The sequence below is a fragment of the Aquarana catesbeiana genome, linkage group LG07, assembly GCF_042186555.1.
Source record: "Aquarana catesbeiana isolate 2022-GZ linkage group LG07, ASM4218655v1, whole genome shotgun sequence".
Classification (NCBI taxonomy): Eukaryota; Metazoa; Chordata; class Amphibia; order Anura; family Ranidae; genus Aquarana; species Aquarana catesbeiana.
The window spans coordinates 217,043,658-217,064,918 of NC_133330.1; the positions used below are offsets into that span (position 1 = coordinate 217,043,658).

Consider the following 21,261-nt stretch of genomic DNA (forward strand, 5'->3'; position numbering starts at 1 on the left):
ACAGAGTGGCCCCGATCTGCCTCTTCTGGGGTCCCCCCCCGGCGGTGCTGGTGGCTCCTCTCTACTTCGAGTGCCCAAGATGGAGAAGGCTCCCCTAATGTGGACACACGTGCGGGTGTACTCCCAAGTCCTGCTGCTGTGCCCAGTCACACAGAATGCAGGACTAGGCCCTGCCCCCCCGGCGCCTGCATCATTGGATTTGATTGACCGCAGTGGGAGCCGATGGCTAGAGCTGGTGTGCTCGTTCCAGGTCAGAGAAAGATCCGTGCCAGGCAAGTAAAATGGGGGGCTCAAGGGGGCTGCAGCACTACAGAAAGTTTTTCCCCTTAATGCATAGAATGCATTAAGGTAAAAAACCATGAGGGTTTACAACCCCTTTAAGGTGGGATCTCTACATACTGTTAACCACTGCTATACTGTGTGTATTCCAACTTGGAGACTCTCAACACTAGAGTTAGGACCACAGTATACAGAGGAGCCTTGGTGAGGCACCGTGGCTTTCACATATATTTGCAAATGTGTGCAACTAAACCCTCAGTTTTTAACATGAGCTGTTAGGCAGGGTCAGTTTTTTTTGCAGGCTAGCTAAATAGTAAATGTGTTGGGACATTTTCAGTTTCTGATATTGTTACTGGCTCATCGTTTCTCAATACCCCAGAAACCCCAAGGGATCATCATTACAAACATGCGCAATTAAATCTCAACGCACTGGAAAAAAATATGCATTATTTAGGAGGTTATTGTACAAAACCCTCTCAAAAACAGCAGATCCAGAGATTGACTGCTAAAGTTATAAAAAAAAAAAAATATTTGTCCTATAAAAGATGGAGATTGGTTTTATCCTTCATGCCAACCTATAAGTGAATGAGGCTACCCAGTAATAGGGTGACAAGCATGAGCCAGGAAATGTTACGGTCTCGCTCCTGTACAGCAGGGGAGGGAGAGACAGTGGGGCAGCACCGAATAGAGGACGGGAGATGCTAAGTTAACTAGCAGGTGATTGGTTGCTATGTGGACCTAGCATAAAGTGTAATGTGCAGGGCTCCAGAGCTGCAGGGGGGGGACGACGACTGTGTAATGTAAAGAGGTCCAGTTGTGGAGAGGGAGAGTACAAAGTAGTGACAAAGATATTGGGGGATGCAGGTTTGCAGGGGGCTCAGTGGGGTGATTTTACATTTTAAAGTTGGGGGGGGGTTGGTTGCCAGATATAGGATCCGCCCCGGGTGCCAAATGCTCTAGGTACGCCCCTGCCTATATCCCTGGATCTACTGATTGTTTTTACATTGGGTTTTTGGTGAAGGTAATATCTGGTCATGCATGTTTTTTTCTTTTACAAAAGGTTTTATTAATGAATAGAATTTTTTTATTTTTTTTTAAATGTTACGTTACTACTTGCATTCAAAGAAAGACATGAAAATGCACAGGTAGCATTTAGACAATAGAGTGGAAAGAAAGGGAAGATCGGATGGACAAAAGTCCAGATATAGTGCAAAATGTATAAACATTGGTCACATGCATAAAACAGGGAAGGCAGAAACTTAACGAGGGGGAGCACTGGAGTACATAAAGTAATCAAAGATACAGTGCCTTGAAAAAGTACTCGTACCCCTTGAAATTTTCCATTTTGTCATGTTACCAGTTCCTCAGCATACTGGGGAAACAGGTTTTAGCTGGAGTTGAGCTTTAGTGCCACTGCAGAAAGTGTCCAACAAAACTACCAGTTTTTCGAAGAAAAAAAAAAAACCAAAAACAAAAAACAAAAACAAAAACAACTTTTCCTTCCAGGTACGCTATATACATACCCACGTGATCCGATACCAGTGCGGACCAGAAAAAGGGTCCTGCACCATTACGGTGTGGATGCAATCTGTATGGCTGAGTTTGCATCACACAGACAGACATCACATGTGATCTGCACAGCCGTGTGCTGCAAATCACAAGCACATGTGTGTTACAAAATGTGCTGCTCGTCTATGGGGATGTTAGGTGGCTTCAATGTTTATGCAAAACCAAAGCTGATCATATATTTATAGTCAGACACTTTCCTTTCTACAAGGCTTGTATCAACATTTTTAAGAGAGGCAAGTACTCGCTTAAGGCTGGGTTCACACTGGAACACGCAGCGGCTCACAGCAGGAGTCCGGTGCGTCTCCATTTATCATTTCAGGTCCGAATTCAGCAAGATTTTAAACTGAATTCAGACCAAAAGATGCACAGGGCTTCTGTGCAATTCACACTGGAGCCACTGCGGAGATGCGTGAATCGGAGTCGGTCACAATCTCCTGCTATGCGAATTGGATGCGGTGAAATCCACATCCAATTTGAAATGGTGTGAACCCAGCCTAAAATGTTTGCTAAACTTGTTGCTATGTATATAGCTTACCTGGAAGGAATATTTTTTTTTCCCCTTGAAAAACTGGTAGTTTTGTTGGTAAGAACACTTTCTGCAGTGGCACTAAAGCTCAACTCCAGCTAAATCTTGTTTCCCCAGTATGCTGAGAAACTGGTAAAATCCCTGTGAAAAAGGTTTATTTCTGGGTATGCAAGGATGATAGAACCAAAAAGTAGAATGTATAAAAGTGCAGAATAAAGTGAATATAATAACCCAAAATGAAAGTTTTCATATGTCAGTTTTCCCGTGAAGAGGTTTGTGCATGCACCATGTTCTGTTTTTATTTCTCGATTTACCTGGTTATCCTGCCAACCAATGTTCTGTTCTTTTGAAATGTATCCAGTGTGCATAGCTAGGCTTTCTCCTATGACATAGAGGAGGTCATGCCCATGTACAGTAAAAAACGTGCAGTATGAAGACCAAGGGGTTCTCACTGGCTGTGATTGACAGCAGCAGGCCCCTGCTGCTGTGCGAGTCCAATGAGGAGAGAAATCTGGGAGAGCTGCTGTTCTCATGTACATCGCAGGATGGAAATCGGGCTCAGGTAAGTATAAGTGGGGATGGGGGGGGGGGGGGTGTAGAGCCGCACCCAGAACCTTGAACTTTAAGTTACTGAGCATTGGGGCGTGGTCGGATGTGATCACGGCGGGACGCGTTTTCTTGGAGCTCCAGCTATCCTCCGGTAAATAATCCTGACTATCCTCCGGTAAATAATACCGACACTGTCAGTGGCACCACGCTAGCGGAGTCAGTTGGGCACAGTAAGATGCCGTCTTCGGCGTCCAAAAAGCAAAAGGCACAGCAATTACAGCCGCTGCTAGAACAGAGACAACTCCACAGCACAGCGCGCCAAACCTCCAACAGTGAAGATGGAGCAGCAAGGTAGTTCTATACCACGGGGCCGGAGGATTATCTCAGGAGATTGAGGTGGACAGGGCAGCCATAAGAGGTCCGATCCTGGAAGCAATAGCGACATCGAAGTTGGAACTCATGGGGCGCATTGACCTCCTAGCGTCGGAATGCAACCTCATCCGACACGATCTTGACAAGATCAGAGGCAGACTGACCACAGCGGAGAAACGTATCTCGAAGGTGGAGGATTGCCTCACATACCCAGGGCTCGCAACCGGTGGAACTTAAGGATATGGTGAGATCACTACAGCACAGAGCTGATGAAGCTTGAAGACCGCCAGAGAAGAAAGAATGTGAGAGTGGTGGGGTTGCTGGAGGGGGCTGACGGGACTGCCACAACTACATTTGCAGAGCAGTTTTTCAAATCCCTGCTGGCTTTAGGTGACCTCCCTCCCACATATGTCGCTGAAAAAGAGCGCAGGGCTCCAACTGGAGCTAGGCCCTCAGTCGCCCCACCACGGCCATTCCTGGTCAGGTTCCTTAATTACAGGGATCCAGATATGTTACTGGCGGAAGCACGGAAACATAAGGAGCTAAAGTTTGAAAATGCCGTATTATGCTGTTCCCGGATTTCTCAGCAGAGACACAAAGAAGACGTTGAACCTTCACAGACATGAAGAGAAGGCTCAGAGAGTGGGAGCTGAAATACAGCATGCTGTACCCTAGTCGTCTCCGTGTGCAATACAAAGGCACTGTGAAACTCTTTGAAACCCCGCAAGATGCTTGCGATTGGCTAGACCAAAACCAGTGAAACACCATTATTTTTTCTTTTTCTGGTTTGGTTTTGGACTCATGACTGGCCTTTGTGTGCCTGGTGGACTGAGATCCCTGTATCTACACCTTGCTGGCTCCCCCCATACAACTGAGGAGTGCTTGCGCACGGTTGAGGGGGACGCCTACTATGGGGTGCGCACTGCAACACGGTGAGTCGTTTAATCACCGTTATCTACAGCTATCATAAAACAACTTTCAGTTATATGGCTAAATTGGCTGTACTTTCACACTCATGGACTGAGCATGGAGTCTCGTGCGGAAGACACAAATTTATTTTCATCTTCCAATGCCGAACTGTCGACACTTCAGGTTGAACTCTTTAAGGTTTTTTTTTTTTTTGTTACAGGGCTCAAGCTGCATACCTGACAATTTTTGTTTTTGGTTTTTTGCTGGGTTAGTAGTTTCTGGTATAACAGCAGGGGAGGGAGGGATTGACCAAGGCCATATGCTAATTGTGCATTAATACCTAGAGTTTACATGTCCGCGTGTAGGTTTTGTCCATCATTTGCTTCATTATTATCAGGGGTAATCCGCTTGTCAAGCTTTTTCCACTATTATGGATAGCAGGATAAAGATATTGTCATGGAATGTTAGGGGACTAAACAATAAAATGTAAGAGGGCAACAGTGTTTCAATACCTTAAACAGGTGAAGCCACATATCGTCCTCCTCCAAGAGACCCACCCGGAGGGAAGTAAAATTCTATCTTTACGCAAACCCTGGATTCAGAGGGCATTTCACTCCACCTATTCCACATACGCCAGAGGGGTCTCTATTCTGCTTAGCAAACCAATTGCATGTACAGTCCACCAGGTGTTTACGGATCCGGGAGGTCGCTATGTGGCAATTGTACTAGATGTATCCTATCATAAAATTTTGTTGGTGAACATATACTTAACCGCCGCCCCCCCCCCCCCCCCTTTTCAGGTGAAATTATTGTATGACTTATTGATAACACTGGGACCATACCTGCAACTCCCTATGCTTCTCATGGGAGATTACAATGCCATCTTGGACCCTGTGTTAGACTCTAACGTAGCTAGACCAGCCTCAGTGGATTTGTGCTCCTGGGTGACGGTGGCGGGTTTGACCGAACTGTGGAGGTGGAAGCACCCAGACGTCACATCATACTCTCATTTGTCTTCCACACACAAATCCTCAGCTAGAATTGATTTGGCGTTTTGAAATGCTTCCATTTTAAAGAACCTCTACGAGTCGGAGTATTTGGCTGGGGGAAGCTCTGAGCATAACCCGCTTCTAGTCACTCTGGCCTTCCCCTCTGGGGGTAAAGAAGGGGGGGTGGAGACTAGCTCCAGGTTGGTTGCAAGAAGATCAATTAACAGCTCAAATTCAAAAAGCCATGGATACATTCTGGGCAACTAATGTAGACTCGGCTGAACCACCCATGGTGTGGGATACATTTAAGGCAGTGTCAAGGGGTGAGTGTATATCTGCAATAAAGGCAGCCAGGAGAGAACACAATGAGGAGAATGAGCTTCTACTAGCCAAAGAGCGGGAGAGTGCTAAAACCCATGCAGACTCTCCCTCGGCTAGATGTGTCCCTGCTGAAGAGTAGATTAGTAGCATTGCATTTCACAAATTTAGCTCACACTGAAGTGAGGCAGAGCGCAGAAAATATTTTTACTGAGGGGGACAAGAATGGCAAACTTTTGGCCAATTTGGCAGCTAACCAAAAGATACCAGTTAGTATCCCGGTAGTAAGAAGTGGGCAAGGGAATCTAGTCACTGATCCAGTAGGAGCTTTGGAGGAATTTGTATGTTTTTACAAGTCCCTGTACTCGCCTATCCCTACTTCTGATCCTATAGAGTTGGAGGAGTTACTGCAGAGCCTTTCCATGCCAAGACTATCAAGCACTGATCCTGCCCTTTTAGATGAAGGTATCTCTGTCCTAGAAATTGAGGCAGCCATACTTGCTCCCCCCCCCAGAAAGCCCAGAGTCCAGACGAATTTCTTGCCCATTTTTATAAAGATCCTCGCTAAGGTGCTGGCATTAAGGTTGGCCAGGGTCATCTCGACCCTGGTGGACATTGACCAGACGGGTTTCATGCCCGCCATGTCGATAGACACGAACCTAAGGAGATTATTTACGCATTTACAATTAGACACTGCAGAGTTTCCAGCCAAGGTCATTGTCTCTATAGACATTGAAAAAGCCTTTGATTCTGTGGATTGGCAATACATGCACAAGGTGTTGGAGGCCATGGGATTCGGTCCTGGATTCAGTCGTCGGGTCACGCTACTATATAGTGCTCCAAGAACGGCAATTCGGCTGGGAATCACTGTTTTTGATTTCTTCACAATAGTAAGGGGTACCAGGGCAGGGGTGTCCGCTTCCCCCTTTTCTATTCGCCTTGATGATGTAGCCCATGGCCAGGGCACTTAGTCTGAGGTGGTGGGAGCAATTCTGGTAGGGAACATTAAAGAATATTTAGCGCTTTACACCAATGACCTGCTTCTGTTCCTTAAAGATCCAGGGCCATCCTCTTAGAGCAGCCCTATTGATTTTGAATAAATTTGCCTTTTTCTGGTCTACGAGCGAATTGGAGCAAGTCATCAATTCTACCACTAGGCCCTGAGGCATGGACCCAATTGGATGTCATGCTGCCATTGCAGTGGGTCTCCTTAATTACCTACCTCGGAGTTAAAATATCCGCCAATATTCAGGACTATATATGTCACTAAACCTCCTACTGCTTGTGACTAGACTTAAACAAAAGACTCAGGCATGGCGGAGACTACCCCTCTGTTTATTGGGATGGGTTAGCCTTATAAAAATGAAGTTTTTTATCTGTAATATTGCACTTCCTATGTCACTCTCCTCTATGGATCCCAAAAACATTTTTTAAAACACTGAACAGCATAATAGGGTCTTTCACATGGTCCCCACAGTCACCTCGTATAAATATCAAAGTTCTCCAGGAGCCATGGGGACAGGGGGGATTGGCACTACCTGACTGGCAGAAGTACTATCTGGCAGGCCAGATGGTGTTTGCAAGGCAATGGCTGTTGGCGGATGATGGGGACTCTGCCACAGTTATTGAAGCGGTGCACTTGGGGTCCTATGAGAGTTTGAGGCAGGCCCTTTACAGAGGTCCGAAATCCTGCCTGTCTTTAACAGACTCGATGAAAGCGACCATCAGGGCATGGGAAACTACCACCACTTTGATGTCCCCTAGTTATTTGGGCGTTACGACTCTCCCACATTTCTGCTAACTCCCAGATCCCATGATATGGGCATGTGGGGGTGTTAAGGTGTTGGGAGACATTACCAGAGAAGGAGAGCTTTGTACATTTGATCAGATGAAGGCCAGACATAATTTATCCAACTACTTCTTTCACTATTAGCAGCTGTGCCACGCATTTCAGGCGCAGTTCAACGGCCAAAGAATTGAGTACCTGCTATCAGCCCTGGAGACTCTTGACTGAAGAGGAATTGGTTAAGCCTGTCAACCGTGTACAAACTTCTCAAAAAAAAAAAAAAGTACTCCGCTGGGAGTATCCAAATGCAGGGAGCGGTGGGAGAGGGAAACTACAGATATACAAGGGGAGGACTGAGAGGATATGTGGGATCACCCTTTTAAATATTTAGTGTCTGCAAGGGACCGCCTGATTCACTTCAAGTTCCTCCATCGCATTTATTTTACACCTGCCAGGTTGTCTCGCATATATCCATCTGTCAGTGCTGGAGATGCTCTCACTCCCCAGCTGATTCGGAACATGTCTTCTGGAGTTGCTCACAGATCCAAGCTGTCTGGTATTACTGGATGCCTTTCAGAGATACTCAGCATCCCAGTTCCTATGACACCTAGAGTCTAATAGGTTTGGTGGAGGAGGTAGTTCCATCCCAGGCGCACCGTACTTTATTGAATATTGGGTTGTTTTATGGTAGGAAGGCTATACTATTGAACTGGAAGAAACCAACTGCACCCACTCTGTCATACTGAAAAGGACTGGATAATATATATATATATATATATATATATATATATATATATATATCTATATCCCCCAACTTATAGGTCTAGACGCTGTGAAAAAAAAAAAGTTTAAAAAAAAAAAAAAGGACTGGCAGGCTTGGCTTGACCCTTCAGCTACAGTGGGCTAAATATGAAATTGTATGTATGCATATAAGGTTAAGCAAAACAGAGATTGTAAATTATTCTATTTGGTAATAAACTGGATCCCCCTCAAGAGGTATACGAAATGGTTCCCACGTACATAGGCGTGTAGATATCGGTTATGTAGGGGGCATGGTACGAATGTAACTAATCCTACGGTGCACATCTCTAGGACTGTGAAACTTGGCAACTGGTCGGGTAGGGAATTAGTTGAACTATGTTAGTTCTTTTTTGATGGCACTGCGTGGCCAATGCCGGATGGCACGTTGCCTACCGGGTTTGTGTTTTTTATGTTTGTGGACCTTTCATGTATTTTACTGAAATTCACATGAGATCATCTGACACGTTTTGAACCCGGGGTAAGCTACAGTTAGACTATAATGCTAGATGACTGGAGAGGATTTTCAAAATGGCAGCAAAGGAGGGAGGGCACAGACAGCAGAGAGGCTCTGTGAAAAGGATGGAAGCAGGAGAGGGAGCATGGAGGTAGGCAAGTGTACTTATTTAGGTTTTAGGTTGTCTTTTCTTTTTTTTTTTTTTTTTTATTTTTTTTTTATAGAAAAAGAGGGGAGAGAGAACTTCCTCTAAGTACTGTGTGTCTATAGGTAAAAAAAAAAAAAAACTAATTCAAGGTTGCTGAAGCATGCAGCTTTTGCAAGTAAGAAATATAACCAAACCCCCAGGGCAACCTTTGGGTGGAGGCCAGTGTACAGCCACAGGAAATCCATTTAAAGCATAAAACAAATCCCCAGATGTGACACAGATGACAAAGCCATACTGTGCACAAGTGTGCACACAGACAGCTGTGGTGACTGCAGATACCACAACATACACAAAAGATAACATTTATGTGTCCTAATATATATATATCATTAGATGCCGTCCTCAAAAATGTATAAGTGGAGAACTGAAGACAGACCACAAAGGCAGTGCCGAAATAAATCAAGGCCCTGTAATAAATAGCTTTTCACGCTTACTAAAAACCTCACACGTGTCACATTTTGTATATTGTCTCAAGTTGTATATAATGTTCACTGCAATATTATATATTACAATGTGCATGTTATAATAAAAACATAATTTTTACAAGCCAATATTAAAGGCTTGAGCTTTGTTTATTACAGACAATATGATGTCAATAGCGCAATAACTCATCTTCTGAAAATGTTATTCTATCGACAAAATGTTGTACATATATGCAGCAGGACATCTTATCGAAACACGATATTTAAAAAAGGATTTTTTTGGACAATGAAACAAATTACAGCGCAGAATTAAAAGAAAAAAGTGTGGTAATCAAAAAAAAAAAGTATAAAATCATCTATACTCTTCCTCCCTGGTGCAGCATCGGTCTGATGGTGCAGCTGTCCCAAGGACCAAGCCCATGGACACATATAGAATGTGTTAATAAGCACAAAGCAGACATGCACAGGTGGGAAGATAACCATCAACTGGATGTATGTTAGTGAAATGGAAAAAAAAAAAAAAAATCACATGTGCAGGAATCAGTCACAATCAATGGTCCCTATTTTGAAAAGGTATCAATACAGTGGGGGAGATTTACTAAAACTGGAGCACTCAAAGCTGATTGGCTGCCATACACAGCTTTACCAGATTCTAAATTCAGCTTGTTCAATTAAGCTTTGACAATAAAACCTAGAAGCCGATTGGTTACTATGCAGAGCTGCACCAGACTTTGCATGCTTCAGTTTTAGTAAATCCCCCTCAGTGTTTCCAATCCATCAGGACACAATGGCACAGAAGGTATAAATAATCATGTCAAGACTTGACCAGCATCCTAAAGATACAGAAAAGGTTTGTCCATATATGAGATAAGAACGTCAATTAAATTGCAGCCAGTGATAATCCAACAGAGATGGTCTTCACAAATTAAGTTAAAGGTCAGGCGTGCAGTGAAGTCTCTAACTATAAAACGTCAAATCACGTCATGTAGGTTAACCGGATGGAAGGAGCTGAGCAAAAAGCCCCCTCAGACATACTCATTGTTAACCAGATTCAGAAAATTGGAATTGCCACTCCAGGGTCATATATCTCAATCCTATCCAGTGACTCAAACTAAAGGGTGCTGGATGGGAAGAGCCTGTCCCAGCTTAGTACACTAGATCCAGCCCAAGCACCGCACTACAACAAAGGGCTTAAAAAAAAAAAAAAAAAAAAAAGGGGGAGGTGGACCTGCGTCCCCCAGGCACAGAATTACAGCTTGTCAAAAGCAACAAATCTCTCCTGTGCATGTGTAAGATAGCCTGGTATGGGTATAGATGGTACTTTGAGTTACAGGAGTAATAGCTTCAGGCCATGCTGCCCTCTGGGACTGGGGTTGTCCTGAAGCCTAAAACAAAAAAAAAACAAAAAACAAAAAAAAAAAAACAAAACAAAAAACACACGAGGGTGCTCCAGCCTAGTGCATTATCAAATGAATAAAAATTGTCTATCAAGCCACACGCCCATAACCCAGTGGTCCTTGTCTCCAAAATATTGGGGGGACCTCACCAGGATTCCCAGTTGGCTGATGTGTTTTGAAGGCATCACCTTCTTCATCGGGGCTCCAATGAAAGTGATGCCTTTAAAACGTGTCAGCCAGCTGGGATCCTGGTGAGGTCCCCCCATATTTTGGAGGCTAGAACTACTGATGAGTGGCTCGATAAACTTTTATTCAGACGTTTGTATTATTTATTATGGTTTTTGATAAATGCTGTGGGATACTGCTTTTTTTTTTTTTTTTTTTTTACAGAATTACAGCTTCATAACCCTTTAAACCCATGTGCATGTGCTCTAATGGTGCTGGCAAGGACACAGTGCATATAAAATGTGTAATAAAAGCGTATTTAAACATGCATGCATTTCTAAAACCCAAAATCCTTTTAAAGCAGTGTACCAGCCTACATTTGACACACACACCCTTCAGCCACCATCCAACATGCCCAGAGTCGTTGATGGGAGACAGGGTCCCTTTAATGAAGCATTTCCTAATCTTGGTAATGTGCTCATACAATACAACAAGATAAAACAGCTAAAATGTAGAAATCCTTGCTGCATTGATCAGCAATTGTTATCTATCAAAGTAATAGGGACACCATTTGTATCTGACTTGTTTTTTTAGTCAATAAGAGACTTCTTGACCTCGGCAGGTAGAGAAAACCTTTAACCTATTTTTTTTTAACCACTTCCTCATTAGATGCTGCTCATTCTGTCCAGGCTCTTTCACCACTCTTGTTCTGGGGAATTATTTCAAAATGTAAAATGTATCTGTGGTTCACCATTCAAATGTAATTGACAAACACATACTTTCCTTTGTAGTCTGTCAGAATCCAATTTGGAAATAAAACATTACAACAAGGGGGGGGGGTGCTACCGGGGGTTATTAATTTATCCTGGGGCTAGAGCTTCTGCCCCAGCTGAGAAACACCTAAACAGCAGTTGTTCTTACAGCCTGGGCAAGGCTGAATACCAGACGAACAGCTAAAATACACAACAAATACATATGTGAAGACTTTTATTTGTCCCTCCAGTCTATAGATTTACACAGCTCAGCCAGTCAGCAAAGACCTGCTTTTTCTGTAGTTAAAGTAATATTAAATCTTAAAGTTTTTAAACACTTCGATACCTGGCACATTCACCCCCTCTTCCTGCCCAGGCCAATTTTCTACGATAGGAAAGATCCTGCGAGCCACACAAAACTTAGTAAAGCACTACTCAACTGCGTGCGTTAAACACGTCTCATACGCGTGCAAAATGACAAATGTAAAAAGGATTACGCTGCGCTAGGAGTGTGTTAAGACATGCTACTAAATTATAGCATGATAGATAGCGATTATTTAGATGCAGTTGTTCTATCATGCTATAATTTACTAGCATGTCTAACACACTCTAGCGCAGCGTAATCCTTTTTACACAGGCCAATTTTCTGTTTTTAGTGCTGCTGCACTTGTGTGGTCACAGTCAATTGTGTGGTCATGCAACATTGTACCCATATGAAATTGTTATCATTCTCTATTACATTTTGAAAATAAGTCCTCATGCACCCGGACGTTTTTACAGCTGCTTTTTTGAGCTTTTTTGCAGCTTAAAAAGGCCTGTCTATGTTAGTCTATGGCTTCATGCCCACCTAGGCGTTTTTGAGCTGCAAGTGGCATAGGCGTTTTTAAGCTGTAAAAAAAACCCAGGACCAGTGGGTTCTGAGAGACGTTTTTCAGCTGTAAAAACGCTCTAACACTGAAAAACGCTCAAAAACATCATTCACCAACGTTTTTTAGCGTTTTTGATCCATTAAAAAAAAAAAAAAAAATTTGGAAAAAAAAAAAAAAAAAACGCTCAAAAACGCTAACGCGGAAAAACGCTCAAAAACGCTAAAAAAACGCTATTGCAAAAACGCTGAAAAACACTGAAAAAAGTTTAAAAAAATCACTGCAAAGATACTGGCGTTTTCATAACGTTTTTTTAACAGCCTGTGTGCATGAGGGCTAAATCTCTCTTCATAAATTTAGGACAAAATGTATTCTGCTACATTTCTTTTTTGAAAATAACCCAAATCAGTGTATATTATTTAGTCTATAGGAAAGTTGTAGAGTCCACAAACTGAAAAATCGAACAAAAATGCAAGGACAGTACAAATGTCCCCCAAAATGACTCCTCTGGATATTAGACAGTCCAAGGTCTTTAGTAAGGCATAACAAGTTATTGGAAGTTATAATTTTTCACAAACATTTGGAAAATGAAGACATTTTAAACAATAGTTTACATTTTTTTTTTTTTAACATACTGTCACCAGTGCAGTACAGCGTCATCATACAACTGTTGTGGCAGCGATCAAGAACACGGATTGGTGACAGTAAAAAAAGGTTTTTCAATTAACTTTTTTTTCATACTGTGGCCAGAGCAATACAGTGTTACCATAGTGACACTGTACTACTCTGGGGAGATGATCAGGATTTGATTTGCTTATAACAGTGAAATATATATATATATATATATATATATATATATATATATATATATATATATATATATATATATATATATATATATATATATATATATATATATATATATATATATATATATATATATATATATATATATATATCTATCATTTCTATTATAAACTGAGTGGCTTGTTGTACAAGTTGATCACTTTAAGCACTTTCAGCAGCTGATTTAATCATCTGTACAGTATGCAGCTTCTTCTAATGCTTCTTTTAATTCTTGCCTATGTTCCAGTTTAGGCTGGTGCCACTATCGCTGCCCCAGGTTTCCTGTTTCAGGGTGACTCCTTTCACTTGCAGCATCCTATGGAGCCACCCTAACATTTAGAGACTTGATTTGCGATTCCCTAGACTGTGCACATTACTAGAAACACCCAGCTCCATAGCCTAGCTTATATCCCTCCTTCCAGCTAAAAGACTGGCTCAAGACTGCACTGACCACTGTTAACTCTTTTTTAGTAAGACTGGAAGTTTAGGAAAGCAGCAGAGAGCACGAGCCAGCCATATTAAAAGTTGTAAATTGCAATTAAGTGTTAAGAATGTTATTCGTTTTTCTGGGGATTGTTTATTGTGCTCAATGTGTTAATTACTACCCGCAATAGGGTGTACTCGTAGATCCTCAGGTTTAAATGGTTATACACCAGGATCATGGCGCCAGCTATGATCCTGCTTTTAAAATTCTCTGCCAGTGATATGGTTTGTAAAAGTGATCCGAGTGGCTATACAGCCACCTGATCACTTTTACAGGGGGGGGTAAATGGACCCCCACTGCCGCCTTTCTGGGGCTCTCCTATTCCACCAGGGAGCCTGAGACAGTTCACCATAAAGAAGGAGAAACATCCCCGATCATCTCTATGGTGTATGAAACCAGATATGATGAAGATTTCTTCATTGTTTCAGATTTGTTTACTGGCTGATACCAGCTAGTAAAGCCGCCAATCAAACTGATCTCAGTTATGCATATTGCATTGTTTTTAAGGCTTTCTAATAAATCTTACTGCTACACTATATGGCCGTTTGGCACCCCACCCTTACCTGTGTGTCTATGTACTCTGAAACAGTTATTCCCTGAACCGGCTATGTCTTTTGGCCAGTTCCTGACCTTCCTTTCTGTTTTGTACTCCTGCCTGACCCTGCTCTAAGCGCTAACAAATTATATATATTACGAATATGGGAAAACCCACATCTAATCTGCATAGGTGTGAACCCGGCCTAAAAGGGGCAACGTGTCGCACCCTACACTTTGGTCTCTCAAAGTGTATTACCACCTTTGCAGCCAAATTGGGATAACACCTACTTAATATTTGCTACATGATCCCATTCACATAGCATATCTTTAAATAATTGAAATGACAGATTACCTTTTATTTAGTTAGAGAGTCTTTTTTTTTTTAAACAAAACACACAACACCACCTCACTAAGCTTTTCACCTCTGTAGTGTTAAGCAGGGGGCTGGGGAGGTATGTTCCTGTATGTACTGTCCTGGCAGATCTTATCAGGTGCAAACACACTGTACTGCACTGTACAGACTGTCCAAAGATAAATGCCTAGGTGGTACATTGAATATTAGGCTGGCTATAATTGGATATATAGGTTTCTCATTCAGCCTGCAGGCTGAATAAAAAAAAAGTCCAATTCCCCCATTCCTATGCAGCACAGATAAACGGGAACACAACCATATAGGAGCATATGACAATATGCAATCTAGTTACAAACACATGGACATGGGCATTAACACACATCCAATAACGGGCATTACTGCAAGTGCATAGGTTAGACCTGACCTCTCTTTTATTTAATACATAACTGAAACATAGGAGTGCCCATTATTTTCCTGGAGGTCCGTTGTCAGTGAGGTAATCTAAGAGGAATAGTAAAACTCTAAAGTAGTATATATTGTGCAGATACTAAGAATTTCACAGTATTACACGAACAGAAGGTGCAAGGGTTTTCAGATCTTCAGCCTAGGTTCACAGATGCAGGAACCAGAAAGATTAGAGCACCGGATCCCGCATCTCTCCCGCAGGCAGTTTACACTGCCCTCTGAACTGCTGCGGGTCTCAATACAATGTTAATGACACCCCAGATCAGTTCACAGATCGCAATGTGAGCTGTGGATTCGGACAGTTCATGGGTGAGAACATGGGTGAGAACACCCATGCGATCAGATTCCAGTGTGGGGAAAAAAAAAGTCCCTGCACCTTTTTTCTGCAAATCCAATGAGCGTTCAGCCATACAACTGTATGGCTAAACTCGTACTGCACAGACATTGCATGTGATTGGCACCTGCGGTGTGGGTGTGAATCACATGCAATGTCTAAGATCGCATAAGTGTGAACCTGGGCTCAAGGAACTAAGATGAATATACTTTCTTGCACTCACCTGATGAAAATGAGCAAGGCAATAAGCATGGAGCAAATAGGGTCTGCAATCATCCACCCGTAGTGCTGCATTAGAAGAGTAGAGATAATCACCCCTACGCTGCCCAGAGCGTCTGCAACAATGTGCAAAAATACACCTAAAAATAAAAATTAGGTTTCATAAAACAAAGTTGGACTTTACTCTGTGATGCTATAAAAAGGTGCAGATCAGTACTGACAAGAGGCAACACTTAAAAATCATGGTGTTAATATTTCTTCTCTAATTAAAGCAGTGTGCAATAGAAAGAATTTGAATAATCTCTACTGTTACAAATTACGATTTTAATAAATTGTAATATGCTGAACTCATACACCTTAGATGTGCATCAGAAATACTTCTTCAAAAATACTAGTGCTTTTCTGCCATCTGCTGGCAACAATAATTAAAGAAAAGATAATGTGAACTGTGGAACCTCACATTCAGTTAGTAAGCCGACTTCTTTGCTTAGATCTACATTAACCTGGCTCTTTGTTTTATTATTTCCAATTCCCTCTGTTCAGCCTCACTCAACCTTCTTTTTCTATTCAGCTCAGAAAATTACTGTTGGTACCAAAACTTTTACATTTAAACATTGTGCAGTTTGGCATATCTGTGCTAAAATGATGCAAGTCATACGTGGGTAAAGCTAACACATACCTTCCAAAATCTGCTTGCTAGACCCTTTAGTCTCCTCAGGAGGTTCATCTGGAATTGGAAAAATACATATGTTTCTATTTTGGTCACAGTTGTACGTTAACAAAAAAAAACAAACAAAAAAAAAAAAAAAAACCCTACGCACGTCAGACAACTTGGGTAGTACTACTTGTATAGTGAGGCATGACTCAAACTCTAACATACAGGCAAATAGGATAATACATTCGCAGATGATTTTAGGATTAAGCGCTTGTGTTCAGCCTAGGTGTATGAATACAGATACAGAATGCGGTGTTATGAGAGTTGAGGTGCTAAAAAGTGACATTACTGGAAAGAAAAGGGCAATATATGGGGTAAATAAGGCTACATTTACATTGTAGGGTTATATAAATGCTGAAAACACTATAATGTAAATTTTAATAAGTCAAAAACCATCTATGGGGCAGAAAGAAAAAGGCATTATAGTATCATTACATTTTTATTGCATTCATTGTACAAGTTGTTCATTTCTTTAAAAGGAGAAGTTCAGTTTTTTTTTTTTTTTTTAAATACATGCATTTTTTTTTTCAGAGGAAAAAAAATATGCATTTACTTTTTGTTTTGTAGGAGCCTAGAAAGCATTGCACCCACGATCAGCAGATAGTGAGGTGGATGCCATGCAGGACTCCTACAGACTGTCCGTGTAAGCTGTCTGCTCGTACAGCATACAGACAGGTAGTTTCACAAATGACGGCTACAGCGCGGCCCTACTTTGCCGGGAGTACATCTATTGACGTCCTCCCGTGCCCGAGTGGCCTGCGGGCACCCCTTGTGTGGCACGCTCCGTGATCAGCGACTCTATGAGACACGACGTTGACCCCTTACCACGTGATCAGCTGTCAGCCAGCCAAGGACAGCGGACCATGTGATGTAAACAGAGCCGTCAAACGGCTATTTTTTTCTCCTCGCGCTCACAGCGCGAGGAGAAAAAAAAAAGCCAATCATCGGCGGCTCTAAGGGACATCGGTCCCAATCAAGGAGAGCTCCTGACAGCTCATCTGTGCCGCCTACCAGTGCCCACCAGCGCCACCCATTAGTGCCTCTACAACAATGCTGCCCATCAGTGTCACCTACCAGTGCTCACCAGCGCCACCCATTAGTGCCTCATCACTGCTGGCCATCAGTGTCACCTACCAGTGCTCACCAGCGCCACCCATTAATGCCTCGACACTGCTGTCCATCAGTGTCACCTACCAGTGCTCACCAGCGCCACCCATTAGTGCCTCATCACTGCTGGCCATCAGTGTCACCTACCAGTGCTCACCAGCGCCACCCATTAGTGCCTCATCACTGCTGGCCATCAGTGTCACCTACCAGTGCTCACCAGCGCCACCCATTAGTGCCTCATCACTGCTGGCCATCAGTGTCACCTACCAGTGCTCACCAGCGCCACCCATTAGTGCCTCATCACTGCTGGCCATCAGTGTCACCTACCAGTGCTCACCAGCGCCACCCATTAGTGCCTCATCAACACTGCTGCCCATCAGTGTCACCTACCAGTGCTCACCAGCGCCACCCATTAGTGCCTCATCATCAACACTGCTGCCCATCAGTGTCACCTACCAGTGCTCACCAGCACCACCCATTAGTGCCTCATCAACACTGCTGTCCATCAGTGCCACCCATCAGTGTCACCTACCAGTGCCACCTTATCTGTCCACATCAGGGCCCACCAGTGCAGCCCCATCAGGGCCCACCAGTGCAGCCCCATCAGGGCCCACCAGTGCAGCCCCATCAGGGCCCACCAGTGCAGCCCCATCAGGGCCCACCAGTGCAGCCCCATCAGGGCCCACCAGTGCAGCCCCATCAGGGCCCACCAGTGCAGCCCCATCAGGGCCCACCAGTGCAGCCCCATCAGGGCCCACCAGTGCAGCCCCATTAGCGCCCACCAGTGCAGCCCCATCAGCGCCCACCAGTGCAGCCCCATCAGCGCCCACCAGTGCAGCCCCATCAGCGCCCACCAGTGCAGCCCCATCAGCGCCCACCAGTGCAGCCCCATCAGCGCCCACCAGTGCAGCCCCATCAGCGCCTATCAATGAAGGAGAAAAATTACCTGTTTGCAAAATTTTATTAATTAACTATGAAACATTTTTTTTGTTTGTTTAGCAAAAAATAAAAACCCCAGCTGTGATTAAATGCCACCAAAAGAAAGCTCTATTTGTGTAAGAAAAAAAAAATGCTAAAAATTTAATTTGGGTACAGTGTTGTATGGCCGCGCAATTGTCATTCCAAGTGCGACATCGCTGAAAATTGGTCTGGGCAGGAGGGGGGTTTAAGTGCCTTGTAAGCAAGTGGTTAAATAAACTGCAAACTAAAGCATTGCCCAAAAGTCAGGAGGCTTATTTTAACTTACCAGAAGAGCCAAAATGGTGCCCATGTTTTTGGTTATGCCCATGCTCATGTCCATGTCCATGCCCATGATCACCTCCATGGCTTTGATCATGACTATGCCCATGTCCCCCACTATGGCTGTGTCCATGGCTTAAGGAGCCATTAAATAATGAATGGCTGTGTCCGTGGCCTAGAAAAAAAAGGAAAAAAGGGAGATATGCATTGGTTCTATATTGTCGCACATAGAATTCAGTCATTCATAAAAGACACAACTGTTAATCTATCCATAACAATGATTAAAAGACAAACACCACCTCAAAGCGAGAAAGGCAAGAAATGCATCATCGTTTTTAAACGTGAAACCCACTTTTATCATTTCATGCTTAAAACTTTAGTAATTTTTTCATCTTTCCATCTATTAAATCCTCTGCTCTTGTTGTTTTAACTTAGGATAGTAAAACTTTTTTTCTGCCAGTAAATACCTTATAGAGCCCACTTGCTGTTTCTTGCCTGGTAAAAAGCCTAGGCTTATGACATCATGCACAGCTCTCACGTTCTTGCCAGGAAGGGAATTTGGGGGGGGGGGGGGGGGGGGAGAGTCATAAAAGGGCCAATGAGAGCTGCAGAGCTGGAGACCTGCCTCTGTGTGTCTGTGTAAATCCAGGAAGTGAACAGGCAGCACCTTCAGCTGCCCACAATTAAAATGATTGCAGCCAGACTCAGTGGAGGGAGATTTCTTCAGCATATTTGGCAAGTACAGAATCACAGTATATATAAAATATAAAAAGTGGTTGTAGGGAAGCTTCAGAATGGCAAAGATGTTTTTATTACAAATTTTGTGAGTAGGCTGCAGTTCCTCTTTAACCTACACCATTTCATAAAAAGAAAAGCTGCTGGCACTAGGGGAAATCGGCTTGCAATAGAGCTCCTCTTCTCATACCTTTAACAAACCCAAAGTTCTTATACAAGCATATAAAAATGCAGCCCACATGTGCAGTGTTAATTTTGATGTCAAATTTCAATTTAGTAGTCTTTGGACTAAGATGCCATTTTAGTTTTAGTCATATTTTAATCATTTGAATTATTTTAGTTTTAGCCGTATTTTAAGCAACTAAAATCTCCAGTACATTTTAGTCGACTAAAATCTAATAGGTTTAGGTTTTAATTGTAATGTGTTAATCATTTCTCTGAGATTGCCAAACTCCTTATATACTCCTGAAGTAAAAATCTAATAACATGTTATTAATTATGGTATTAAGGTTTGAACATGCAATACAGACACAGATTTAACTCTTGTGATATCAAAATGTCTTTATCAATAAAACCCAAGGGGCTGAGCTACTAAGAAGAATGCGTTGCGCCAGTTCATACCTTAATTGGTGCGCTGGAAAATTCATTAACCGAACGTGCAAATCGTCGCACTTTGAAGCGCAAAACGACAATATATATATAAACTGCAACTGTCGCTAGGGTAACTGCGGTTTTCTAATTGAGAATAGCGCACGCCCAATACAATTGGGTTAATTTCATCAGCAGCTCACACACAAAAAGCTGAAAAAAAACAAAACAAAACAAAACAAAAAACAAAACAAAACACAAAGTCCCTGAGCATGCCCAGACCAACCCAAATGCAACTAGCACAAAATAAGCCATCCCGTCCAAAATTAAGCGCATCATCCAGCATGCTACAAAATTACAAATGGGACAAACACCCCCCCGTCCGGGGGGGTAAACAAAGAGCCTAAATTGGGCAAAAGTTATACAACAAATACAATTGCAGTCTATGGGAAGTGACTTGTTAATTTTGCTAGTCCCCACTTGGCTGGCTTATCTTCTAGTTGCCCTTAAAATGGGTATGGGGGCCCAGGTCCCACCCCAAGGGACATATATCAATGTCACCAATTTGGACTACCCCAAAAACAAAACAAGGAGAGAAGTGCTTTTAAAATTGCAAAATTGCTTAAAAGCTAGTAAATAATGGGGGGGCGGGGCTGGGGAGTGATGTATCTGTAGCATGTAGCCAAAATGCTGCTTCAAAGATGTACGGCTTTAGAGAAAAGTTACAAATCTACATTGCAGCTGCAAGATTTTAAACACAAAACAAAAAATAGCCTGCCCCCCAATACACACAAGGCCATTTGGGTCTGTAAAGGCTTAAAAAATGAGAACCCCCACGTGAAAATTCCCACCCTAAACTCAAAAAATATTTTGCCCCTCCCACACACTAACAAACCCCTAGCCAAACACACAGCAAACCAGCCCAAGAAAGGGGGGGTTGGATGCTTGGGGGCAGGAGGGGCTCGGGCACCCCAAAAGTCAACTACCTTGTTCCCATATTCAGGGGGACAAGGGCCTCTTCCACACAACCCTAGGCTGGGGTTGTGGAGGGCTGCAGACAGGGGGCTTTACGGAATGTGGAAAGCACCTTTAAACTAGTGGGTACAAGGTGCTTTGTGGTTGGTATTGGGCAGAGCCCAACATGCCCCAAAGGCAGCCAGCTATGTTGAGTCCATGTGGCCTTGTATGGTTCAGGAGGGGGTTGGGCGATTGCTCTTCTCGTATCTTTCCTAGTTGGCCATGTTGTATGCTCTGAAAAATGATGTGGTTTGCATTGGT

At 43.0% G+C, this 21,261-nt stretch overlaps 1 protein-coding gene across 1 annotated transcript in view; it reads right to left on the bottom strand.

The window, feature by feature from the left end:
* The window catches only part of SLC30A7 (solute carrier family 30 member 7), a 65,613-nt gene that overhangs the window by 13,199 nt on the left and 31,153 nt on the right, over nt 1-21,261 (bottom strand). The window contains exons 6-8 of the mRNA XM_073593028.1: nt 18,668-18,835; nt 16,279-16,326; nt 15,604-15,739 (exon numbers count right to left, since the gene is read on the bottom strand). Coding sequence (XP_073449129.1) covers nt 15,604-15,739; nt 16,279-16,326; nt 18,668-18,835 — 352 coding nt within the window. The remainder of the gene's footprint in view (nt 1-15,603; nt 15,740-16,278; nt 16,327-18,667; nt 18,836-21,261) is intronic.